At 44.2% G+C, this 25,374-nt stretch overlaps 1 protein-coding gene across 1 annotated transcript in view; it reads right to left on the minus strand.

Moving 5' to 3' along the window:
- Positions 1-2,873: 2,873 nt before the first annotated feature.
- The window catches only part of LOC138664046 (gastrula zinc finger protein XlCGF57.1-like), a 40,199-nt gene continuing 17,698 nt past the window's right edge, over positions 2,874-25,374 (minus strand). Inside the window, exon 7 of the mRNA XM_069750460.1 lies at positions 2,874-5,757. Within this exon, the coding sequence (XP_069606561.1) occupies positions 4,673-5,757 (1,085 nt within the window). The 3' untranslated portion in view covers positions 2,874-4,672. The remainder of the gene's footprint in view (positions 5,758-25,374) is intronic.

Below are 25,374 nucleotides of genomic sequence, written 5' to 3' on the forward strand. Positions count from 1 at the left end.
TTTGTTGAGAATCTTTCTCAGGCAAAACTAACTGGTCAAGCAAATTCTTATCCTCTCTTGCTGACAATTTTATCTTCCAAAAGGTAGGGGAGAAAACAAGGGGATCTGCTACCTTGGATCTAATCCTTATAAACAGGGACGAAATGGTTGAGAGGTAAGAGTGGCTGGGACCCAGCAACCATGCTATTTTAGAATTTTGGATAACTAGAGAGGGAAGACCTGTGAAGACTCAGACATCAAGGTTAGATTTCAGAAAGGCAGATTTTAAGGGACTCCGAAATAGAATCGGAGGGATCCAATGGCTGGATATCCTTAAGGACAAAAATGTCCACAAAGGATGGGAAATCTTGAAAAAATAGATTCTCAAAGCACAATCGTTAACAATTCCGAAAAGAGGGAAGAATAGGAAGCATTTAAGGAAACCAGGATGGATGAACACAGAACTTAAACACATGCTAAAAAGGAAGAAAGAAACGTTTATCAAATGGAAAGAGGGAGGCATATCTAAAGAAGAATATAATGCTGTCAGCTGACAATGAATTAAGGCTTGCAAGATATGTCAAAACCAATAAAAAAGGATTTGAGGGATATGTCAAAAGTGAAAGAAAATTAAAAGATGCTGTAGGATTTTTACAGAATGGAAATTATGAAATGGTAAGAAAGCATGTTGAGAAGGCCGAACTTTTACATTCCTATTTTGCATCTGTTTTCTCTCAGAAAAGAAATGTAACATCCACTGATTTTCACTATCCTATTAAGGGAATAGAAGAATCCAGGATATCTATAAATAGAAAGAGAGTGAGGAAACACTTAACTAACATAAATGAATTCAAGTCTCCAGGTTCAGATGAATTACACCATAGAGTACTGAGGGAGAGAGCAGAAGAAATTTTTGAACCACTCTCCATAATCTCTGAAAATTCTTGGAGAACACGAGAAGTCCCAGAAGACTGGAGAAGAGTAAATGTTGTTCCCATCTTCAAAAAGGGGAAGAAGGTGGACCCAGGGAGCTATAGGCCGGTGAGTCTGACATCTATACCAGGAAAGATCTTTGAACAAATTATTAAACAACATGTACATAAGTACCTGGATAAGAATAAAGTGATTAAACAGAGTCAGCATGACTAATAAGTCATGTCAGACTAACTTAATTTCCTTCTATGACAGAATCACTGACTGGGTTGATCAGGGAAATGCAGTATAGTATATATTGACTTAAGCAAAGCATTTGACAAAGTATCTCACACAATCCTTATTGAAAAAATGACTAAGTATGGAATGGACAAGGCAACTGTTAGGTGGATTCATAACTGGCTTAGTGATCGGACCCAAAGAGTGGTCATAAATGGCTGCACATCCAGTTGGAAGAATGTCTCAAGTGGGATACGACAGGGCTCTGTCCTGGGCCCTGTATTGTTCAACATCTTTATCAATGATTTAGATGAAGGAATTGAGGATAAATTGATTAAATTTGCTGATGACACAAGGCTAGGATGGATAGCTAATACTAAAGAGAGAGAGGATTCAAAAATATATCAATAAACTGGAGCAGTGGGCAGCAACTAACAGAATGGTTTTTAACAGGGAAAATGCAAAGTACTACACCTGGGCAATAAAAATGAAAAAAGCATATACAGAATGGGAGGAATAAGGCTAAGCAACAGCACATGTGAAAAAGACTTGGGCATACTAATAGATCACAGACTGAATATGAGTCAACAGTGTGATGCAGCAGCTAAAAGGCAAATACTATTCTGGGATGTATTAACAGAAGCATACAGTCTAGATGATGCAAAGTCATTATTGCCCTCTACTCCTCTTTGGTGAGACCTCATCTGGAATACTGTGTGCAGTTTTGGGCACATTTAAAAAAAAAAAAAGAAATCAAAAAGCTAAAAAGCTGGAGCAAGTTCAGAGAAGAGCGACCAGAATGGTTACTGGTCTGCAAACCATGTCCTATGAGGAACGTTTACAGAATTTGGGAATGTTTAGCTTGCAGAAAAGAAGACAGAGGAGACTTAGGGTACCGTCACACAGTGCCATTTCGATCTCTACGACGGTACGATTCGTGACGTTCCAGCGATATCCATACGATATCGCTGTGTCTGACCCGAAGCAGCGATCAGGGATCCTGCTGCGAATCGTACGTCGTAGCAGATCGTTTGGAACTTTCTTTCGTCGCTGGATCTCCCGCTGTCATCGCTAGATCGGTGTGTGTGACACTGATCTAGCGATGCGTTCGCTGGTAACCAGGGTAAACATCGGGTTACTAAGCGCAGGGCCGCGCTTAGTAACCCGATGTTTACCCTGGTTACCAGCGTAAAAAAAACCAAACAGCACATACTTACATTCCGGTGTCCGTCAGGTCTCTTGCCGTCTGCTTCCCGCACTCACTGACTGCCGGCCGTAAAGTGAAAGCAGAGCACAGCGGTGACGTCACCGCTGTGCTTTCACTTTACGACCGCAGCATGTCTATTTATCTTGTGGACACGCGAGCCTCCCCAAGATAAATTTCACCCATACAATGCATTGGATTTGGTGAATCCGCCTGGTTCAGTCATCACATGCGGATTCACCTGCGTTCAATAGCTGGCTGTGCTTTGGATGCAGCGAACATGCTTAGCGTCCAATGCGCTGCCAATTCCTAACTGTGTGCACATACCCTAACAGCGGACGACCAATTCCAATGTCATTAGTGTATAAATAAAATAAATGAAAGACTCATGTAGGCAAAAATCAATTTTTTTTTTTGCAGAATAGGCAAGATGATTTCCTGTTCTCATAAGTCCTGCACTTCATATGTATGTCATGGCAAACTGAAGTCATTCATAAAGCCAAAAAAAAACAATGCTCTACTAGATAGCTTTCTCCAGTAACGTACTTAATGTATACGTGCATTGTTTATTGGTAATCGCATATAGACTTGGTTGAATTTTCCAAATTTCTGCATGTGAATACTTTTCGGCCCAATGATGACAAAAGTATTCTGGGAGTGATACTTTTATTGGCCAACCACAAAAAAATAGATGTTTGCAAGCCTTCAGAGCACAGAGACTCCTACTTCAGACAGGATTACAAATGAATAAGAAAAAGGCACAACATATAAGAGATATTACAGCAGGACATTTGTTCATAAGGCTGCGAGGGGTGATGCCTCCTAAAGATAAGCCAAATCAAATTAGGCATTTTCCTACAAATGGAGAGGCAGTGGCAATGTTCTTCTTAGCTATCTCGTGTCCCTCTGGTGGAGTTGTGAATTGTATCCATGTAGCGAGTCATAAATCCAGGTGTTAAATTGAGTCCTAGTGTCAAAGAATTGAACATCTCTATCAGTTTGAATTCCCAAATTTTTCTTTCTCGGTCATCCTTAAAATGACCTTTTAGGATTAAGACTTTTAAATCCATCATACAGTGTCCAGGCCCAGAGAAATGTTTTCCCACAGGCGTGTCCATTTCATTCCTGATTGTGTGTCTGTGTAGATTCATCCTTGTTTGTAGTTTTTGCATAGTTTCCCCAATATAGATACTTCCAGGGCACCTTGTACATTGCATCATGTACACAACATTGGAGAATGTACATGAAAAGAAATCCAGTCCTGATTTAGGTTTGGTATGCGGACTGTATTTGCTGGTAATATGTGAGTATAAGTTTTGCAATAAGTTGATCGTCTACAGATTAAGAAACTGACAGATGCCTTGTGTATGGAAGGCTTATAATAATGATTTAATAGAAATTTTTATTTCTATAGCGCCAACATATTTTACAGCACGTTACAATTTAGAGGGTGCTTTTACAAATAAGATAAGACTTTACAGGGTAGCACATAGTTCAATACATACGAAGAGGAGTGAGGGTGCTGCTTGCAAGATTTCTTATGACTATTATTGAAAAGAAGGGTTGAAATATTGGTTGCTGATATTTATTGAAATTAATATTTATGGAAAAGTAAAAAATTATTTTTGAACATTTTGAGTTGTTTGGTTATTATTTTCACTTTAATAAATTAAAATAAAATCTTTAAATTGGAACATTTGGATTTCAGTTGAATAAAACTTCTGCACACTAATATTTGGATAATAATTGTACACACAAATATTTTCCTAAAAAAGACAAAATCTCGCTTTTACTTTCCTAAATATTCAGGTTTCAGGTTTTTTAACCTTTTGGATTGACCAACAGCACTGTAGTTGTTTAACAATAAAATTAATCATCAAAAATATAAATTGTCTAATAATTGTGCATACGGTGTATGCAGAAATTATGTAAAATTTGTGATTGTTCACAAGCTCTGAAACACCACTGTAAATCATTATTTAGTGCTTTACAATGTTTTGCATTTCACTTGTATATGTAACAGGATTTGATTTATCTATAAAACATTTCCTACTTTCTGAATCTGAAATTGGTCTCTACCCTGTATAAATTCTCAGACTTCGTACATACTGCATGTAACAAATTTGGAGTTCTCACTGTGACATGTCCCACATTCTGAACATGAATTTACTCGCCATGTGAATTTTCTGATGTGTAACAACTAACAAGTCTTGATTTATTACTCTAACATTTCCCACATTATGGCCATGAAAATGGCTTCTCTCCTGTATGAGTTTTCTGAAGTTTTGCAAGATCAGTTTTCAAAGAACAACATTTCTCACATTCTGAACATGAAAATCACTTCTGTATGTGACTTCTCAGATGTCTAACAAGAGCAGATTTCCGTGTAAAACATTTCCTGCATTCTGAACATGAAAATGGCTTCACTCCTGTGTGAATTCTCTGATGTCCAACAAAATTTGATTTGCTAGTAAAACATTTCCCACATTCTAAACATGAAAATGGTTTCTCCCCAGTGTGAATTCTCTTATGTCCAGCAAGAGCTGATTTATCTGTAAAACGTTTCCCACATTCTGAACATGAAAACAATTTCACCCATGTGTGAATTCTCTGATGCCCTACCAGAGTTGATTTATCTATAAAACATTTCCCACATTCTGAACACAAAAATGGCTTCTCCCCTGTGTGCGTTCTTAGATGTATAACAAGCTTTGTCTTCCGATTAAAACTTTTCCTACATTCTGAACAAGAAAAAAACTTCTCCCCAGTGTGATCTCTCTGGTGTGCAGCAAGATTTGATTTATCTTTAAAACTTTTCCCACATTCTGAACATGAAAATGGCTTATCACCTCTGTGAATTCTCTGATGTGAAGAAAGATATGATTTGTTTGTAAAACATTTTCCACATTGAGAACATGAAAATGGCTTCTCACCTGTGTGAATTCTCAAATGTGTTACAAGATTTGATTTGTTTGAAAAACATTTCCTACATTGGGAACATGAAAATGGCTTCTCCCCTGTGTGAATTCTCTGATGTGTAACTAAAACAGATTTATAGTTAAAACATTGCCCACATTCTGGACAAGAAAATAATTTCTCCCCTATGTGAATTCTCTCATGTCTAACAAGATTTGACTTATCTGTAAAACATTTCCCACAATTTGAACATGAAAATGGCTTTTTTTGTGTGTGGTCTCTTTGATGTTCATAATAAGTTCTGTTATTTTCATTTTGTTTAACAATTTGTGATGAATCAGGAGAAAGAACAAGTTCCAAATTATCAGATGACAGACCATTTCTGTGTATGGATTGAAGCATATTTGGGACAATAGCATTCTCTTCACATGTATCAGATGTAATATGTTCATCTGCTTTAAAATCTGAAAATATCACATTTTTCTCTGAGCTTCTGGTACAGTCGTCTGCCAAAAATAAAGTCAGTTTTATTATTTTGAAATAACATTCCTTAAAAGTATATAAATTCTTATTATTATACATTTTTATAGCATTTCTAATCTCTATACAATTTGTAGTATTGAATTTTTAGCTCACTAGGCAAGTGGCATGAAAAGTATACCTTGTATCACTGGAAGAAATTGATTTTCACTATCTTACCTGTTTCTTGCCTCAGCTCCTGCTCAGACATCCACCTGCCTGACTTCTGAGTATGACCTGAATTAATCTTTGACCAGGCTGGTCCCGTCATGCAGCGCTGCTGGGAGCTGCAGAGATGGTTCAGAAACAGCAGCAGGATGCCAAGCAAGGAGTGGGGAGCCAGGCTCAAGATGGCGCTGGCGGCAAGGAGGATAGTCAGAGGGCAGACGCCGCAAATGCCTCTTATGCAAGGAGGCTGGAGGTGTCAGCCAGACTGGAGAAGTATGCGTGGGTGGAGGGAGCTCAGAAGAAAGTGGCCGAGGTGAGAAACTTGGAGAGACTGTGAGAGAGACAAGAGGAGACTCAGAGAAAGATGTGGTGTGGGAGGGGTCAGAGGGGGAGGAAGAATGCCAAGAGCAGGAGGGTGTGGAGCAAAAAAATATTGAAGATACTGCAGTAGGGGAGCCCACACTGCGTGATATCTATGATCTAATCAAATTTTGCAAAACTACTCTAACGGCTCTTACACACAGAGTTGATGGGGTTATAAAAGAGGCGACCATGATGAAGGCTGCTATGAACAAAGTTGATACTGGAGGATCAACTCGCTAAGGTGCAGAAATCCCACACTCAGTGCCTGCAGAAATGTGCTGCCTTGTCTGATAAAAATTATGATTTGGAAAGTCGGTCCAGGAGGAATGTGAGACTGGTGGGCCTCCCTGATAAGGCTGAAGGGACTGATCCTACGAAGTTTATTGAAGAATGGCTCCAAAATAAAATCGTTGCTGATAATCGGACTAGGTTGTTTGCGGTGGAAAGGGAGAATCGTGTCCCCATGAAAGCCCTCCCACCGGGATCTCCCCCCTCGTGCTATTATTGCCAGAATCTTTAATTATAGAGACAAAGACATCATATTGAAGAATGCAAGAGAGTCCGATGTTTTATGTATTAATGGCCAAAAGATCTCTATCTACCCTGACTACTCGGCTGAGGTGCAAAAGCAGAGGATGGGATATGGAGCAGTAAAGAAGAGACTGAGAGACTTGGCACTGAGCTATTCTACATTATACCCAGCAAAGCTCAGGGTTGTGGCCCTGAGTGCGGTTCATTTTTTTTCTAACACCGGAGGAGGCTGCTAAATGGCTAGACTCAAATATTAAGAAACATAAAGCGGAAAAGGAAAGAGAGAAGTGAGAAGATGGCAAAAGTTGAAATAGAAGATGGCAAAAGTTGAAATGGAGAAAGTTAAAAGACTACTGCTCTGTAGAATCTGCTGATCCCTATTTTAATATGTGATGCTGATTACGGAGGGACTATTTGAAGTTGAATTTGTATTATTGTAGTTATGTACATGCAGAGGGGTTGTGGGAGTGTGATAAGTCAGATAGTGACTTTAGAGGTAAAGTTAAGATGGTAGATTGTAGCAGGTTAACCCAACCTCCGATGGAAGAGGAGAAATACACCAAAGTTATGGTTTCGGGTTATTGTAATAATATATGCTGGGGAGGGAGGAGGGAGGGGGGACTTGAGGTTTGTTGTTTTAAAATTGGTTCTAAGAAACACAAAAAACAGTGTTTTATTTTATGGGGTCAGAAATTTGTACATATGAGTACAAATGATGGGGGATAGAATTAAAATCCTTAGTTGGAATATAAGAGGACTGTCTGAGGGAAAGCGAAGAACAGCACTTATGGAACAAATTAGAAAGAGGGGTCTGGATGTGATATGCCTTCAGGAGACGCATTTATTAAGGGAAAAGGTGGTGTTGCAGAGGAGGTGGATTAGGGGGGCATATCACTCCACATACTCTTCATATGCTAGGGGGGTTGTTTTGCTTATAGGAGCATCTACACCATTTGAAGAAATTGAGAGTCATGTGGATAGTGAGGGATAGTATGTCTTTATAATCTGTAGAATTTATGGGCAACCGATGTGTATAGCGGCTGTGTATATTCCGCCCCCGTACTCGAGAAACAAGATTCAAGAAATATTTGATTTATTTAAGAGGGGAATGGGATTACCACTGCTGCTTATTGGGGATTTTAATGTTATCGATGAAGGGTGGGACAGACATAAAAAAGGGAATGGATAAAGGTGTAAAGAAATTGTAGCCATTTGGGCATTTTATAAAAGGACTGGGGATGGTGGATCTCTGGAGAGTGAGGAATGACAATGAAGTATGCTATTCCTGTTACTCTTCGACTCATGGGTCTCTTTCAATTATAGATATGGCATTGGGCAATGAATTAATGATGCGGATGGCTTGTGGGGTGGAATACCTCCCGATCATAAGCCCATAGAACTGTCTATTAAATGGGTAGGAGGAAAGACTGGGAGGGGGGGTGGATGCACCCATTATGGCTTGCACATATTAGTATGGATGTCATAGAGAGGGAATTGAAAGAGTATTGGCAGTTTAATGAAGTTAGTGCTAGTAGACGGGTAGTCTGGGATGCCATGAAAGCTTTTCTGAGGGGCCTTCTTTTTCGTGAGATATCCAAGTGTAAGTCCAAGACTCGATCAAAAGATAGGGTGGTTATAGAGGCGTTGGAGAAGGCAGAAATGGACATGGTGACAGACCCATCACTGGAAAATCAAAAAAGGCTTATGAAAGCACAAGAAGTAGTTAATAAGTTACATTTGAAAATTGCGGAGAAAAGGAGAGCTTTCCAGAAAACACAATTTTATGAGGATGGGGAAAGAGTGGGTCATTTACTCTCGGCAGTGTCGGCGGCACAGAGAGACTCCTCATATGTGTACAAACTAAAGACAGAGGAAGGGGTAGTGTTGGGAACTACAGAAGGCATTTTAGGGAAATTCAGAGAGTTCTATAAGCAGTTGTATACATCTGGGTTGGAGGCTTCTTCAGAAACTATAAAGAGTTTTCTTGGGAGGGCGAAACTTCCTAGCATTAAGGATAGTGATAGAAATAGATATGGCATTGGGCAATGAATTAATGATGCGGATGGCTTGTGGGGTGGAATACCTCCCGATCATAAGCCCATAGAACTGTCTATTAAATGGGTAGGAGGAAAGACTGGGAGGGGGGGTGGATGCACCCATTATGGCTTGCACAAATTAGTATGGATGTCATAGAGAGGGAATTGAAAGAGTATTGGCAGTTTAATGAAGTTAGTGCTAGTAGACGGGTAGTCTGGGATGCCATGAAAGCTTTTCTGAGGGGCCTTCTTTTTCGTGAGATATCCAAGTGTAAGTCCAAGACTCGATCAAAAGATAGGGTGGTTATAGAGGCGTTGGAGAAGGCAGAAATGGACATGGTGACAGACCCATCACTGGAAAATAAAAAAAGGCTTATGAAAGCACAGGAAGTAGTTAATAAGTTACATTTGAAAATTGCGGAGAAAAGGAGAGCTTTCCAGAAAACACAATTTTATGAGGATGGGGAAAGAGTGGGTCATTTACTCTCGGCAGTGTCGGCGGCACAGAGAGACTCCTCATATGTGTACAAACTAAAGACAGAGGAAGGGGTAGTGTTGGGAACTACAGAAGGCATTTTAGGGAAATTCAGAGAGTTCTATAAGCAGTTGTATACATCTGGGTTGGAGGCTTCTTCAGAAACTATAAAGAGTTTTCTTGGGAGGGCGAAACTTCCTAGCATTAAGGATAGTGATAGAAATAGGTTGGAGGAGCCCTTAACGGAAGAGGAGATTGAGTCCGCTATCATGTCAATATCGAACAACAGGGCCCCTGGGGCGGATGGTCTTCCGGGCAAAATTTATAAGCACTTAAGGGGGTGACAGTGACCAAATTGAAGGCAGTCTTTGAGGAGGCACTGAAGGAAGGGAAGGAAAATTACCAATATCCATGTGAGAGGCAGTGGTGGTGGTTATTCCAAAGGAGGGTAAGGATTGAGAACTGGCAGAATCCTATAGGCCCATCTCGTTGCTTACGGTGGACGTTAAGGTACTTGCTAAGATCCTGGCTAACCGATTAACGAGTGCGGTTCTGGAACTTGTTTATCCTGATCAGTCTGGCGTTATGCCGAACAAGTCTACAGCGATAAATCTGCGTAGACTATTTTTTAATCTGAAGCTACCGTCAGACAACAGGGGTTGTAGGGTAGTGGTGTCGCTGGATGCGAGTAAAGCATTTGATAGTGTTGAATGGGGCTATCTTAGGGAAGTCTTGATGAGTTTTGGGTTTGGGCCAACTTTTATATCATGGGTACAGTTACTGTATACATTCCCGACTGCTAGGATTAAGGTTAATGGGCAATTGTCTGACAGCTTTAGTCTTCACAGAGGGACCAGACAGGGGTGTCCGCTGTCGCCGCTACTTTTTGCGCTGGCTTTGGAACCCCTGGCGCAGACAATTAGGAATGCAGCCTCGGTCAAAGGGTTCAGATATGGAAAGATAGAGGAGAAAATAGCTCTTTATGCGGATGACATGCTGCTCTTTTGGAAGATTCTGGAGAGTCATTGTTGGGAGTGATGAACATCCTTCAGTTGTTCGGTAATCTATCGGGCCTAGTAATCAATTGGGAGAAATCCAATATTCTGGCAGTAGATGGTAAAGAAGATGAGCTCCTGCTAACAGGGAAGGGAAGTAGGCTGCCTGTGGTTCGACAGTTTAAATATTTGGGTATTCGGGTGTCACTTCCGCTCTCAAGCTAAGTAGATCTGAATTTTATACCACTATTAGGTAAATTTAGGAATAAAATAGGGGCGTGGGGTAGACTGTGTCTTTCAGTGGTGGGGAGAATAAATCTGATCAAGATGATTCTGATGCCCGTATTACTGTATGTGTTGCACAATACAATAATTGATAGTCAATGACTAATCAACGGAGTGACCAGGGGACTTCCTGCAGTGACGTCCAAATTCCTGCTAAAGGGAGGATACCAGGGATCTCTTGGAAACACTATATTAGGCAGATTCATGCTCTTCACAGTCTTCTGCACCATGCTGGTAAACATAATAAAACCATGCTAAGTGACTACATGACAGTATGTAATAGTAATAAATCACTTGGCACTCAAATGGTTTCTTTCAGATGAAAAAGTGAACATCCCATTTATTTGTGCATCCAGTTCAAAGATTATTTAAACGTTTTCGGTCAAATCACAAGACCTTCATCAGAAATATCTTTAACAAAACTGGAAGCATAGGACAATGGGGTATATGAGCCTAGGCAACCCGGGATGGAAAGCGCACCTGGAACGTCTCACAGATCCTGAAGGGAGAAGGAGGGCGTGTATCCGCTGCTGCATATGGCGCTCATAGACGTCCGGTCCGTCACGCTGTGTGGAGTAGTCCCGTAGTCAGATATTTCTGATGAAGGTCTTGTGATTTGACCGAAAACGTTTAAATAATCTTTGAACTGGATGCACAAATAAATGGGATGTTCACTTTTTCATCTGAAGGAAACCATTTGAGTGCCAAGTGATTTATTACTATTGGATTGACGGGCTGGAAACCTGACTTGGGCACCACACAGGATCCTTGAGTGGCGTGTGTTTTGTCTTTATCTACATGACAGTATGACTACGATGGGCAGTCTGCAACCTGTGGTGGATCAAGCTCTCTCAGCTGGAGCATGAAGTGGCCAAATAAATTCAAACTCAGGAATTATATTTTAAATGTTGTGGCTTTAGCGCATGCGCGTGCAGTTGAACCAATGTCATTTGATCAGATCAATTTTCTAGAGATTACAACAAAAACAAGTGTGCTTCTCCTTGGTGAACTTTGTTTCAAGCACCATCCCCTGTTAAAAACAACATGCTAGACTTACTTTCTGCCTCATGATTCTTCCCATAACCGCATCCAAGACTTCTCCCGTGCTTCCCCCATACTCTGGAACTCTCTACCCCAACACATCAGACTTGCGCCTACCATAGAAACCTTCAAAAAGAACCTGAAGACTCATCTCTTCCGACAAGCCTACAGCCTGCAGTGATCCTCAACCTACTGAACAGCCGCACAGCCAGCTCTTCCCTCTCCTAGTGTATCCTCACCCACCCCCTGCAGACTGTGAGCCCTCGCGGGCAGGGTCCTCCCTCCTTATGTACTCGTGTGCCTTGTTATCTGCTCATGTTTAATGTATTTGTCTATATTTGCCCCGTATTCACATGTAAAGCGCCATGGAATAAATGGCGCTATAAAAATGTATAATAATAATAATAATAATGATTCCAGAGCCAATTACACTATCCAAATTTTGTCAGTTTCAGTTATGAAATGAGTCATTTCTCAATGATTTTGACCTCCTGAATTCAAATCTGACAATGAAAATTTGTAGGGTAAATTTCCACGGTCAGTAAATGCTGCCGGACAGATGTTACAGCAAAGTGGATGAGATTTCAAGAAATCCCATCTACACTATGCATCCAGGGACACTCCGGCTTCCTTGTATACCCGGCATGCGGCACATCTTTCCAGACTGCAGCATGTCTATTTACCTTGCGGAGATGCTTCGTCTCTGCAAGATAAAGTCACCCATACAATGTATAGGATGCGGTGATTCCATATGGTTCAATCAACACATGCAGAATCACTGTGCGTACAAAAGCCTGCATCACTTTGGACGGAGCAGACATGTGTTGCGTCCAAAGCTCTGACAATACTGACCGTGGAAACATACCCTTAGTTGGCTGTAGTTTCTATGATAGCGGTAGCCCTGCGGCGGTGGCATATGGTGGCCGCCATTCTTCTTCCAGGGTCCGGCTTCTCACTTGGCACAGGTGCAAATGGAGGAAAGCTGAGATCTCCATCCGTGCCTGCTTCTACGCTATGTCTCCAGGAAAATGGCTGCCGATGCAGCGTAGATGGAGATCTCGGGAGATGAGATCTCAGCGCCAAGATCTCCATCTGCACATGCGCTGCCCTGGCAGCCATTTTCTTGGGGCGCACGACATAGTGAACAGTGCGGGGGCTCTGGCCTTTCACAAAATGTTGGTGGAGCCCCCGCATCACCGAACACCAGCAGCATCACTCTTGCCTCCTCCTGCTTCGACCCTGGGACCCTGCTCCACTGTGGCCTGCACCATGGAACACCCGCAGCGTCGCACATCCGAACACCCCTTTCTCCCAGTCTACGGTCCGCAGAATCGCCCCACTCCTGCCTCCTCCAGCAGCAACCCTGGGACCCTGCTTCACTGCAGCCTTCACCCCCGGTAAGCAATAAGATGCCTGGATTGTAAGAAGCACCACCATTTTATTAAAAAAAGTTGTTTTTCCTAGTTTTCTCCTCAAAATTTGAGGTGCGTCTTATAATCCAGTGCGTCTTAGATAACCACAAAATACGGTATAAACAGTTACAGAAATTGCACTACAAAGTTTGGTCCTCATTCAGTGACAACTCTTGTTTGCTTGTCTCTTGTACAACTGCATTGGATAATCTCTTACAATTGTCCAACAGTAATCTGCAAGAATTGATGGATTACATTAGGTGAAATCTATCACTGAAATCGTCAATTACTGCTCTGCAGTTTGGTGGAAAAATGACTAGAGGCGAATGCAAGAAATGAATTTTTAAGGATATTTTACAGCCAAGACCCTTATATATTTTGAGATTTGACACCAACTCTCCATAGCAATACGCTCTTGAATTTCCCCAAAAAAATTAGTTACCACAAATGTTACCCATGCAGGCTTTTCCTTGCCCTGCAACAAATGGAGAAACTTCTCATCTTTAAGAAGCTTACACATCTGAGGCCTAATAAAGACTCCTTCCTTTATATTTGTTTCATTCAACCTTGGAAATATATCAATGGGATACTTGAGTGCCTTTGCATTCTTATCAATTGCCTTTACAAAGTTTTTCACTAGGCAAAACTTGATATGCAATGGTGGTAACAAAATCTTATGTGGGTCAACAAGTGCTGGATGCTGGACATTTTTCCTCCCTAGCTGAAGTGAATGTCGAAGAGGCAGGTCTCTTATTATAGTGATATTCTCTTGCATGACTATCCCCCGTACACAGAAAGCCCCTGACAAAAGAATCCACATTCCGAAATGCACGTCGGGGTGTGTTTCAAGATCTGGTGGCATTTAAAAGCTATATTCCCCCATTTTTCTCTTTGGTGATTTTTGAGCACCATGCACAGGCTACTTTAAAATGCACATTGAATAGCACCTTGTTGATCTTACGCAATTGCACTTTATTATTTGTGCCTTTTATATATAGTGTTCACTGTTGTACACAGCGTATATAATTATTTTCTCCTAGATCTATATGTGTACTTACACATATATAGATATATAATTTTCAGCCCATATGCACCTTGTGATATAGGATTTCTTATGTATTTATTTTTTATTAAAAATGTTTATTGCATTATGTTATTACATTTTTTATGTACTACACTGGTGTGACTCATTTTTCCAATTCTCGCATTGCTTGTGCATTGGAGTGACTATATAAATATTGCAAAATATTTTTTTTCTTTATTATTTAGTTTTATGAATCTTTATGTTTGGTACTTATACTTCTTTGGGGAAATGTTATAAAATATATATATATATATATATATATATATATATATATATTCTATCTTGTTAATTTTACCTTGCCCGCCACATGCCAAACTGGTCTTTTTTATATACAAAAATGTATTTTTAATAATTTCCATTTTTTATGCATATCTTGATACGTACACATTTATCGTATGCTTTTCTATTGTCATATTATTCCTAAATAAAGATATATCTTTTTATTGTGCATTCTCTGTTTTGGTGGTTCTTGGTTTTACCCTGTTTGGAGCACGGATTAGTCGTACACAGAAAGCAGCAGTGCATCCACCCTGGAGACAAAGAGGGCAACAACTTTTAAGTCACCACAGAAAGGTCACAAAAGTTGGTCATAGTTCAGGAACCTCAGCAGCTGTTTCATTTTGTAATGGGTTTCTTTCATGTGGACTGCATAACTAAAAGGAATTAAAGGTAGCACATTGCCATTATGCAGCCATAAGGCTTTTAGGTTTGTTTTGAATGAATTGACGAAAAGTCTCCATTCCTCTGGATTATTACTTAGTTTCAGAGCGCTAACTAAACTGTTGATGTTGTTGCATGCCACAAGATCGTCCTCCATGTAGAAGTATTGGACAAGATCTTTTTAAGAGTTGCGGAACAAAGAAATCCGAACATTGCCTGCTAGGAGATTCCACTGCTGCAGCCTGGAACCTAAGAGTTCAGCCTTACTTAAAAATGAATGGATCTACTGGTGGCCAAACATTTCTGTATGCCTGATCATAGCACCATGGACCTGAAATTACTTGTATTGAAAGGTAACTTCAAATTTCAGAGAGACAGGAGAATCTCGGAGTATAAATTTATGACAACCTTTGACACACTTGGTGCAGGAATGAATGTGTCCCATGGATTTATGTCTTTTTACATCAATTAAGGAATTTGCACTCGGACCTTATGGGGCATCATAACACAGAACCAAACCCCAATCTAGGAACTTTCCAATATTTATGGACACGACTGTTTATCACTCTCCCATAATGACAGCTCTGTGCGGTGTTGTGTATAAATATGTGATTCTTCAGAATTTCTTTTAACCCCTTCCCGACCCATGACGCCACGTAGGCGTCATGAAAGTCGGTGCCAATCCGACCCATGACGCCTATGTGGCGTCATGGAAAGATCGCGTCCCTGCAGATCGGGTGAAAGGGTTAACTCCCATTTCACCCGATCTGCAGGGACAGGGGGAGTGGTAGTTTAGCCCAGGGGGGGGTGGCTTCACCCCCTCGTGGCTACGATCGCTCTGATTGGCTGTTGAAAGTGAAACTGCCAATCAGAGCGATTTGTAATATTTCACCTATTATAACGGGTGAAATATTACAATCCAGCCATGGCCGATGCTGAAATATCATCGGCCATGGCTGGAAATATTAATGTGCCCCCACCCCACCCATCGCCCCCCCAACCCCCCGATCTGGCCGGTACACTGCTCCGGCTCCCCTCCGTCCTGTGCGCCGCTACCCCCGTGCTCTTGTCCGCTCACCCCCGTGCTCCAATCACCCCCCCATGCTCCAATCACCCCCCCTGCATTCCGATCCACCCCCCCCGGTGCTCCGTTCCACCCCCCCGTGCTCCATTCCAGCCCCCCCGTGCTCCATTCCACGCCCCCCCGTGCTCCGTTCCACCCCTCCCGTGCTCCGATTCCCCCCCCCCCCCCGTGCTCCGATCCCCCCCCTGTGGTCCCCCCCCACCCCATCATACTTACCGATCCAGCCGGGGTCCCGTCCGTCTTCTCCCTGGGCGCCGCCATCTTCCAAAATGGCGGGCGCATGCGCAGTGCGCCCGCCGAATCTGCCGGCCGGCAGATTCGTTCCAAAGTGCATTTTGATCACTGAGATAGATTATATCTCAGTGATCAAAATAAAAAAAATAATAAATGTTAGGGCTAGCGGAACGCACCAAATAATAAGACTGATAGTGTACGGTGCGTTCGTAGCCCGGGGTCCACCGTGCAGAGATGGAACCTGCTGCTGAGTAATGATGGACTATATGGCGATACTCATAAGTATACTCGCGTGGGTTAAACTTCACCCAACGAGAAGGAAGCGATCCTGTTGCGTCACAGGATCGCGGTACCGCACATAGAAGGCGAGCAAGCAGTCAGCGAACTTAACCCCAACTAGGATTGAAGTCCGATTAGACCACTTGCTGACACAACACCGCAACAGGGTGTGTTAGGCAACTCTTATAATTAGAGCACCGAAGTGCGAACTGTGCCGTGCTGGCAGGCACCACTAAGCACCCAGACGTGGGTCAGGAAGCGCACTACTGGCGCGTGGCGCCGCACTGGCGGTCACAGCAATAGACGCTGATACGTGTGTGACACGTTGAGTGATTTGTCGGGCGCTAGATAGCAGCCATACTCCATACGCGAACAGTCATACAATAGGGTAGGTGTTATGGCTGGCAATCAGGCAACACAGCGTGCAGTAATCAGCGCACATACAGAGATCTGGCAATAACCCAAAACAATAGGACGAGCTCTGAGACGTGGAATCTCTGTAGACTGCAGTACCTGATCTATCCTCACACAACTGGAAGCAGCAGTGGATTGCGCCTATCCACTACCTATGCAACTCGGCACTGCCTGAGGAGCTGACTAGCCTGAAGATAGAAATACAAGCCTGACTTACCTCAGAGAAATACCCCAAAGGAATAGGCAGCCCCCCACATATAATGACTGTTAGCAAGATGAAAAGACAAACGTAGGAATGAAATAGATTCAGCAAAGTGAGGCCCGATATTCTAGACAGAGCGAGGATAGCAAAGAGAACTATGCAGTCTACAAAAAACCCTAAAACGAAAACCACGCAAAGGGGCAAAAAGACCCACCGTGCCGAACTAACAGCACGGCGGTGCACCCCTTTGCTTCTCAGAGCTTCCAGCAAAAGATAATAACAAGCTGGACAGAAAAAACAGAAAACAAACTAGAAGAACTTATCTAGCAGAGCAGCAGGCCCAAGGAAAGATGCAGTAGCTCAGATCCAACACTGGAACATTGACAAGGAGCAAGGAAGACAGACTCAGGTGGAGCTAAATAGCAAGGCAGCCAACGAGCTCACCAAAACACCTGAGGGAGGAAGCCCAGAGACTGCAATACCACTTGTGACCACAGAAGTGAACTCAGCCACAGAATTCACAACAGTACCCCCCCCTTGAGGAGGGGTCACCGAACCCTCACCAGAACCCCCAGGCCGACCAGGATGAGCCACATGAAAGGCACGAACAAGATCTGGGGCATGGACATCAGAGGCAAAAACCCAGGAATTATCTTCCTGAGCATAACCCTTCCATTTGACCAGATACTGGAGTTTCCGTCTAGAGACACGAGAATCCAAAATCTTCTCCACAATATACTCCAATTCCCCCTCCACCAAAACAGGGGCAGGAGGCTCCACAGATGGAACCATAGGTGCCACGTATCTCCTCAACAACGACCTATGGAATACATTATGTATGGAAAAGGAGTCTGGGAGGGTCAGACGAAAAGACACCGGATTGAGAATCTCAGAAATCCTATACGGACCAATAAAACGAGGTTTAAATTTAGGAGAGGAGACCTTCATAGGTATATGACGAGAAGATAACCAAACCAGATCCCCAACACGAAGTCGGGGTCCCACACGGCGTCTGCGATTAGCGAAAAGCTGAGCCTTCTCCTGGGACAAGGTCAAATTGTCCACTACCTGAGTCCAGATCTGCTGCAACCTGTCCACCACATTATCCACACCAGGACAGTCCGAAGACTCAACCTGTCCTGAAGAGAAACGAGGATGGAACCCAGAATTGCAGAAAAATGGAGAGACCAAGGTAGCCGAGCTGGCCCGATTATTAAGGGCGAACTCAGCCAACGGCAAAAATGACACCCAATCATCCTGGTCAGCGGAAACAAAACATCTCAGATATGTTTCCAAGGTCTGATTGGTTCGTTCGGTCTGGCCATTAGTCTGAGGATGGAAGGCCGAGGAAAAAGATAGGTCAATGCCCATCCTACCACAAAAGGCTCGCCAGAACCTCGAGACAAACTGGGAACCTCTGTCAGAAACAATATTCTCAGGAATGCCATGTAAACGAACCACATGCTGGAAGAACAAAGGCACCAAATCAGAGGAGGAAGGCAATTTAACCAAGGGCACCAGATGGACCATTTTAGAAAAGCGATCACAGACCACCCAAATGACAGACATCTTTTGAGAAACGGGAAGGTCAGAAATGAAATCCATCGAAATATGTGTCCAAGGCCTCTTCGGGACCGGCAAGGGCAAAAGCAACCCACTGGCACGTGAACAGCAGGGCTTAGCCCTAGCACAAATTCCACAGGACTGCACAAAAACACGCACATCCCGTGACAGAGATGGCCACCAGAAGGATCTAGCAACCAACTCCCTGGTACCAAAGATTCCTGGATGACCGGCCAGCACCGAACAATGAAGTTCAGAGATAACTTTACTAGTCCACCTATCAGGGACGAACAGTTTCTCGGCCGGACAACGATCAGGTTTATTAGCCTGAAATTTCTGCAACACTCTCCGCAAATCAGGGGAGATGGCAGACACAATGACTCCTTCCTTGAGGATACTCGCCGGCTCAGATAACCCCGGAGAGTCGGCCACAAAACTCCTAGACAGAGCATCCGCCTTCACATTTTTAGAGCCCGGAAGGTATGAAATCACAAAATCAAAACGAGCAAAAAACAACGACCAACGGGCCTGTCTAGGATTCAAGCGCTTGGCAGACTCAAGATAAGTAAGGTTCTTATGATCAGTCAAAACCACCACGCGATGCTTAGCACCCTCAAGCCAATGACGCCACTCCTCGAATGCCCACTTCATGGCCAGCAACTCTCGGTTGCCCACATCATAATTACGCTCAGCAGCAGAAAATTTCCTGGAAAAGAAAGCACATGGTTTGAACACTGAGCAACCAGAACCTCTCTGTGACAAAACCGCCCCTGCACCAATCTCAGAAGCATCAACCTCGACCTGGAACGGAAGAGAAACATCAGGTTGACACAACACAGGGGCACAGCAAAAACGACGCTTCAACTCCTGAAAAGCTTCCACGGCAGCAGAAGACCAATTAACCAAATCAGCACCCTTCTTGGTCAAATCGGTCAATGGTCTGGCAATGCTAGAAAAATTACAGATGAAGCGACGATAAAAATTAGCAAAGCCCAGGAATTTCTGCAAACTTTTTAGAGATGTCGGCTGAGTCCAATCCTGGATGGCCTGAACCTTAACCGGATCCATCTCGATAGTAGAAGGGGAAAAGATGAACCCCAAAAATGAAACTTTCTGCACACCGAAGAGACACTTTGATCCCTTCACGAACAATGAATTAGCACGCAGTACCTGGAAAACCATTCTGACTTGCTTCACATGAGACTCCCAATCATCTGAGAAGATCAAAATGTCATCCAAGTAAACAATCAAGAATTTATCCAGATACTCACGGAAAATGTCATGCATAAAAGACTGAAAAACAGATGGAGCATTGGCAAGTCCGAACGGCATCACCAGATACTCAAAATGACCCTCGGGCGTATTAAATGCCGTCTTCCACTCATCTCCCTGCCTGATTCTCACCAGATTATACGCACCACGAAGATCAATCTTAGTAAACCAACTAGCCCCCTTAATCCGAGCAAACAAGTCAGAAATCAATGGCAAGGGATACTGAAACTTAACAGTGATCTTATTAAGAAGGCGGTAATCAATACACGGTCTTAGCGAACCATCCTTCTTGGCTACAAAAAAGAACCCTGCTCCCAATGGTGACGACGATGGGCGAATATGTCCCTTCTCCAGGGACTCCTTCACATAACTGCGCATAGCGGTGTGTTCAGGCACGGACAAATTAAATAAACGACCCTTAGGGAATTTACTACCAGGAATCAAATCGATAGCACAATCACAATCCCTATGCGGAGGAAGGGCATCAGACTTGGACTCTTCAAATACATCCTGAAAGTCCGACAAGAACTCTGGGATGTCAGAAGGAATGGATGACGAAATAGACAAAAATGGAACATCACCATGTACTCCCTGACAACCCCAGCTGGTTACCGACATAGAGTTCCAATCCAATACTGGATTATGGGTTTGCAGCCATGGCAACCCCAACACGACCACATCATGCAAATTATGCAGTACCAAAAAGCGAATAACTTCCTGATGTGCAGGAGCCATGCACATGGTCAGCTGGGCCCAGTACTGAGGCTTATTCTTGGCCAGAGGTGTAGCATCAATTCCTCTCAACGGAATAGGACACCGCAAAGGCTCCAAGAAAAATCCACAACGTTTAGCATAATCCAAATCCATCAGATTCAGGGCAGCGCCTGAATCCACAAACGCCATGACAGAATATGATGACAAAGAGCACATTAAGGTAATGGACAAAAGGAATTTGGACTGTACAGTACCAATAACGGCAGAGCTATCGAACCGCCTAGTGCGTTTAGGACAATTAGAAATAGCATGAGTAGAATCACCACAATAGAAACACAGTCTGTTCAGACGTCTGTGTTCGTGCCGTTCTACTTTAGTCATAGTCCTGTCGCACTGCATAGGCTCAGGTTTACTCTCAGACAATACCGCCAGATGGTGCACAGATTTACGCTCGCGCAAGCGACGACCGATCTGAATGGCCAAGGACATAGACTCATTCAAACCAGCAGGCATAGGAAATCCCACCATTACATCCTTAAGAGCTTCAGAGAGACCCTTTCTGAACAAAGCCGCTAGTGCAGATTCATTCCACAGAGTGAGTACTGACCATTTTCTAAATTTCTGACAATATACTTCTACATCATCCTGACCCTGGCATAAAGCCAGCAGATTTTTCTCAGCTTGATCCACTGAATTAGGCTCATCGTAAAGCAATCCCAGCGCCTGGAAAAATGCATCAACATTACTCAATGCAGAATCTCCTGGTGCAAGAGAAAACGCCCAGTCCTGTGGGTCGCCGCGCAAAAAAGAAATAATAATCAAAACCTGTTGAATAGGATTACCAGAAGAATGAGGTTTCAAGGCCAAAAATAGCTTACAATTATTTCTGAAGCTCAGGAACTTAGTTCTGTCACCAAAAAACAAATCAGGAATCGGAATTCTTGGTTCTAGCATCGATTTCTGATCAATAGTATCTTGAATCTTTTGTACATTTACAACGAGATTATCCATTGAGGAGCACAGAGCCTGAATATCCATGTCCACAGCTGTGTCCTGAAGCACTCTAATGTCTAGGGGAAAAAAAAGACTGAAGACAGAGCTAAGAAAAAAAAATGATGTCAGGATTTCTTTTTTCCCTCTATTGGAAATCATTGAAAGGCTCCTTGTACTGTTATGGCTGGCAATCAGGCAACACAGCGTGCAGTAATCAGCGCACATACAGAGATCTGGCAATAACCCAAAACAATAGGACGAGCTCTGAGACGTGGAATCTCTGTAGACTGCAGTACCTGATCTATCCTCACACAACTGGAAGCAGCAGTGGATTGCGCCTATCCACTACCTATGCAACTCGGCACTGCCTGAGGAGCTGACTAGCCTGAAGATAGAAATACAAGCCTGACTTACCTCAGAGAAATACCCCAAAGGAATAGGCAGCCCCCCACATATAATGACTGTTAGCAAGATGAAAAGACAAACGTAGGAATGAAATAGATTCAGCAAAGTGAGGCCCGATATTCTAGACAGAGCGAGGATAGCAAAGAGAACTATGCAGTCTACAAAAAACCCTAAAACGAAAACCACGCAAAGGGGCAAAAAGACCCACCGTGCCGAACTAACAGCACGGCGGTGCACCCCTTTGCTTCTCAGAGCTTCCAGCAAAAGATAATAACAAGCTGGACAGAAAAAACAGAAAACAAACTAGAAGAACTTATCTAGCAGAGCAGCAGGCCCAAGGAAAGATGCAGTAGCTCAGATCCAACACTGGAACATTGACAAGGAGCAAGGAAGACAGACTCAGGTGGAGCTAAATAGCAAGGCAGCCAACGAGCTCACCAAAACACCTGAGGGAGGAAGCCCAGAGACTGCAATACCACTTGTGACCACAGAAGTGAACTCAGCCACAGAATTCACAACAGGTAGGGGTATTTAATGAACGACTTGCACTCACAACAAACACACGTATTCAATTGTACACTAGCGCATGGCCGTGCGGTCATGCGCAGTTTATATAATTGCAGGACAGGAAGTGGCCACAGAAACTTTGCCCTTCCAGGGCCTGCCAAGAGGACCAATGGAATGCGCTGCAGAGCCAGAGCACATGACCCTCGATCTCCAACGGGAGATCTTGCTCTGGGCATGCTCAGTGTGCGCAAACAAGGACTTAGTCCCAGGGAAGTCCGCTCGCCGCTGACCAGCACTGACTTTAATGGCAGGAGCTGAAGAAGCAGCAGTAACTCTCTGTACAGAGTGAGAGCGAGCAAGACACTGGGAGCGACGTCCCTGCTGAGCAGACTCCACTGCGGCTGGAGGAGAATGGGAGACTGCAGCGGAGACGGATTGAGATTCCCCCTGTGCAGCAGAGGAAACTCGACTCCTAACATTACCCCCCCTCCTAGGGCCCCCCCCTCTTTGGGCCTCGCTACGCTCGAAGGCAGCAATGAGCTGTGGGGCCCAAATGTTTTCAGCAGGCTCCCAAGACCTGTCCTCTGGACCATAACCCTTCCAATCCACCAAATAAAACTTTTTGCCGCGTACCACCTTGCACCCCAAAATAGCGTTCACCTCGTAATCGTCCGTAGACGAACCCGATGTCCCGGCAGATGACTCAGAAAACCGGGACATGTATACGGGTTTCAAGAGGGACACATGAAAGGTGTCGGTGATACCCAAGCGTGGAGGAAGAGCCAGGCGGTAGACCACAGGATTAACCTGTTCGAGAACCTTGAAGGGACCCAAATAGCGAGGAGCAAACTTAGTGGACTCAACTCGCAGCCTGATGTTACGGGCGGAGAGCCACACCAAGTCGCCAGGGGCAAAAGTCGGAGCGGGGCGCCGATGAACATCGGCGGAGGACCTCATTCTCTCCTTGGAGGCCCGAATGGCATCCTGCGTGCGATCCCAAATGTCCCGTGCCTCCACAGCCCAGTCTGCCACCCTGGGATCAGCGGAAGACACAGGCATGGGCACAGGAACACGCGGATGCTGGCCGTAATTTAAGAGGAATGGAGTCTGACCGGTGGAGTCGGCTACGGCATTGTTAAGTGCAAACTCTGCCCACGGTAGCAAGGATGCCCAGTCATCCTGTCTGGCAGAATCAAAATGTCGCAGATATGTGACCAAGGTCTGGTTGGCCCTTTCTACCAACCCATTCGTCTCGGGATGATATGCCGAAGAGAGATTTAACTCAATACTGAGTAGACGACATAGCTCCCTCCAGAATCGAGACGCAAACTGGGGACCCCGGTCACTAACAAGACAGCCAACGCCCGTGCAGATGGTAGCCGTGGAAGAGGCACCAAATGCACCATTTTGGAAAAATGATCGGTGATCACCCAGATAATGGTGCAATTACGAGACTTGGGTAAGCCAACCACAAAGTCCATCCCGACCATCTCCCAGGGCCTGTCAGCCACGGGCAGAGGATAAAGCAAACCAGCTGGCCGTTGCCGAGGAGTCTTGTTCCTGGCGCAAGAGACACACGCCCGAACGTACTCCGCGACATCACGAGCCATATGCGGCCACCAGTATGTCCTCGCCAGTAACTCTGATGACCTTTTAGTACCAAAATGTCCACCCACCCTGGACGAGTGCGCCCAAGAGAGAACCTCCGGTCGCAAACTAGATGGAACAAAAGTCTTGCCCGGGGGCACAGACTCCAGCGAAACCGGGGCCACGGTTCTCAAACTCTCGGTGGGGACAATAAGCCGAGGCTCCTCCTCCGCAGATGACACAACGGAGCGAGAGAGAGCGTCGGCCCGAATGTTCTTCTCCCCAGAAAGGAAATGGAGGGTGAAATGAAACCGGGAGAAGAACAAGGACCATCTGGCCTGGCGAGAATTCAACCGCTGAGCTGTCTGCAGATACACCAAATTTTTGTGATCTGTGAATACTTGGAAGGGAAAACGTGCTCCCTCCAAGAGATGTCTCCACTCCGAGAAAGCCAACTTCATGGCTAGCAACTCCCTGTCCCCGATGGAATAATTCCTCTCTGCTGGTGCGAAGGTCTTGGAGAAAAAGAAGCAAGGATGCTTCCGACCTTGAGCATCCTTTTGGAAGAGGACTGCTCCAGCACCAACAGAAGAGGCATCCACCTCCATGATAAATGGCTTATCAACATCGGGGCGATGAAGAATGGGAGCGCTAGCGAAGTGTGACTTTATAGAGATAAAGGCCTTGGAGACCTCCTCAGACCACAATTTGGGATTCGCCCCCTTCTTGGTGAGGGCAACCAAGGGAGCTACGAAAGTTGAGAAATGCGGGATGAACTGGCGATAATCATTGATGAACCCCATAAAGCGCTGCACCGCTTTAAGAGAATGGGGTTCCTGCCAGTCCATCACAGCCTGTAGTTTGGCAGGATCCATAGCCAATCCCTGGGCTGAGATGATGTAGCCTAAGAAAGGTAAGGACTCCTGCTCAAACATACACTTCTCCAACTTGGCATAGAGGGAGTTTGCCCGTAGGAGGTCGAAGACTTTGCAAACATCTCTCCGGTGGGAGTCAATATCTGGAGAGTAGATGAGAATATCATCCAGATAGACTACGACCGAGGTGGAAAGCATATCCCGGAAGATATCATTCACAAAGTCTTGGAAAACGGCTGGGGCATTACAGAGCCCAAAGGGCATCACCAGATATTCATAGTGCCCATCCCTGGTGTTAAAAGCCGTCTTCCATTCGTCCCCCTCACGGATGCGAATCAGGTTGTAAGCACCCCGCAGATCTAATTTAGTAAATACCCTTGCTCCCTGAAGCCTATCAAACAGTTCAGATATCAAAGGCAAAGGGT

The sequence above is a fragment of the Ranitomeya imitator genome, chromosome 2 (assembly GCF_032444005.1).
Source record: "Ranitomeya imitator isolate aRanImi1 chromosome 2, aRanImi1.pri, whole genome shotgun sequence".
Taxonomy (NCBI): Eukaryota; Metazoa; Chordata; class Amphibia; order Anura; family Dendrobatidae; genus Ranitomeya; species Ranitomeya imitator.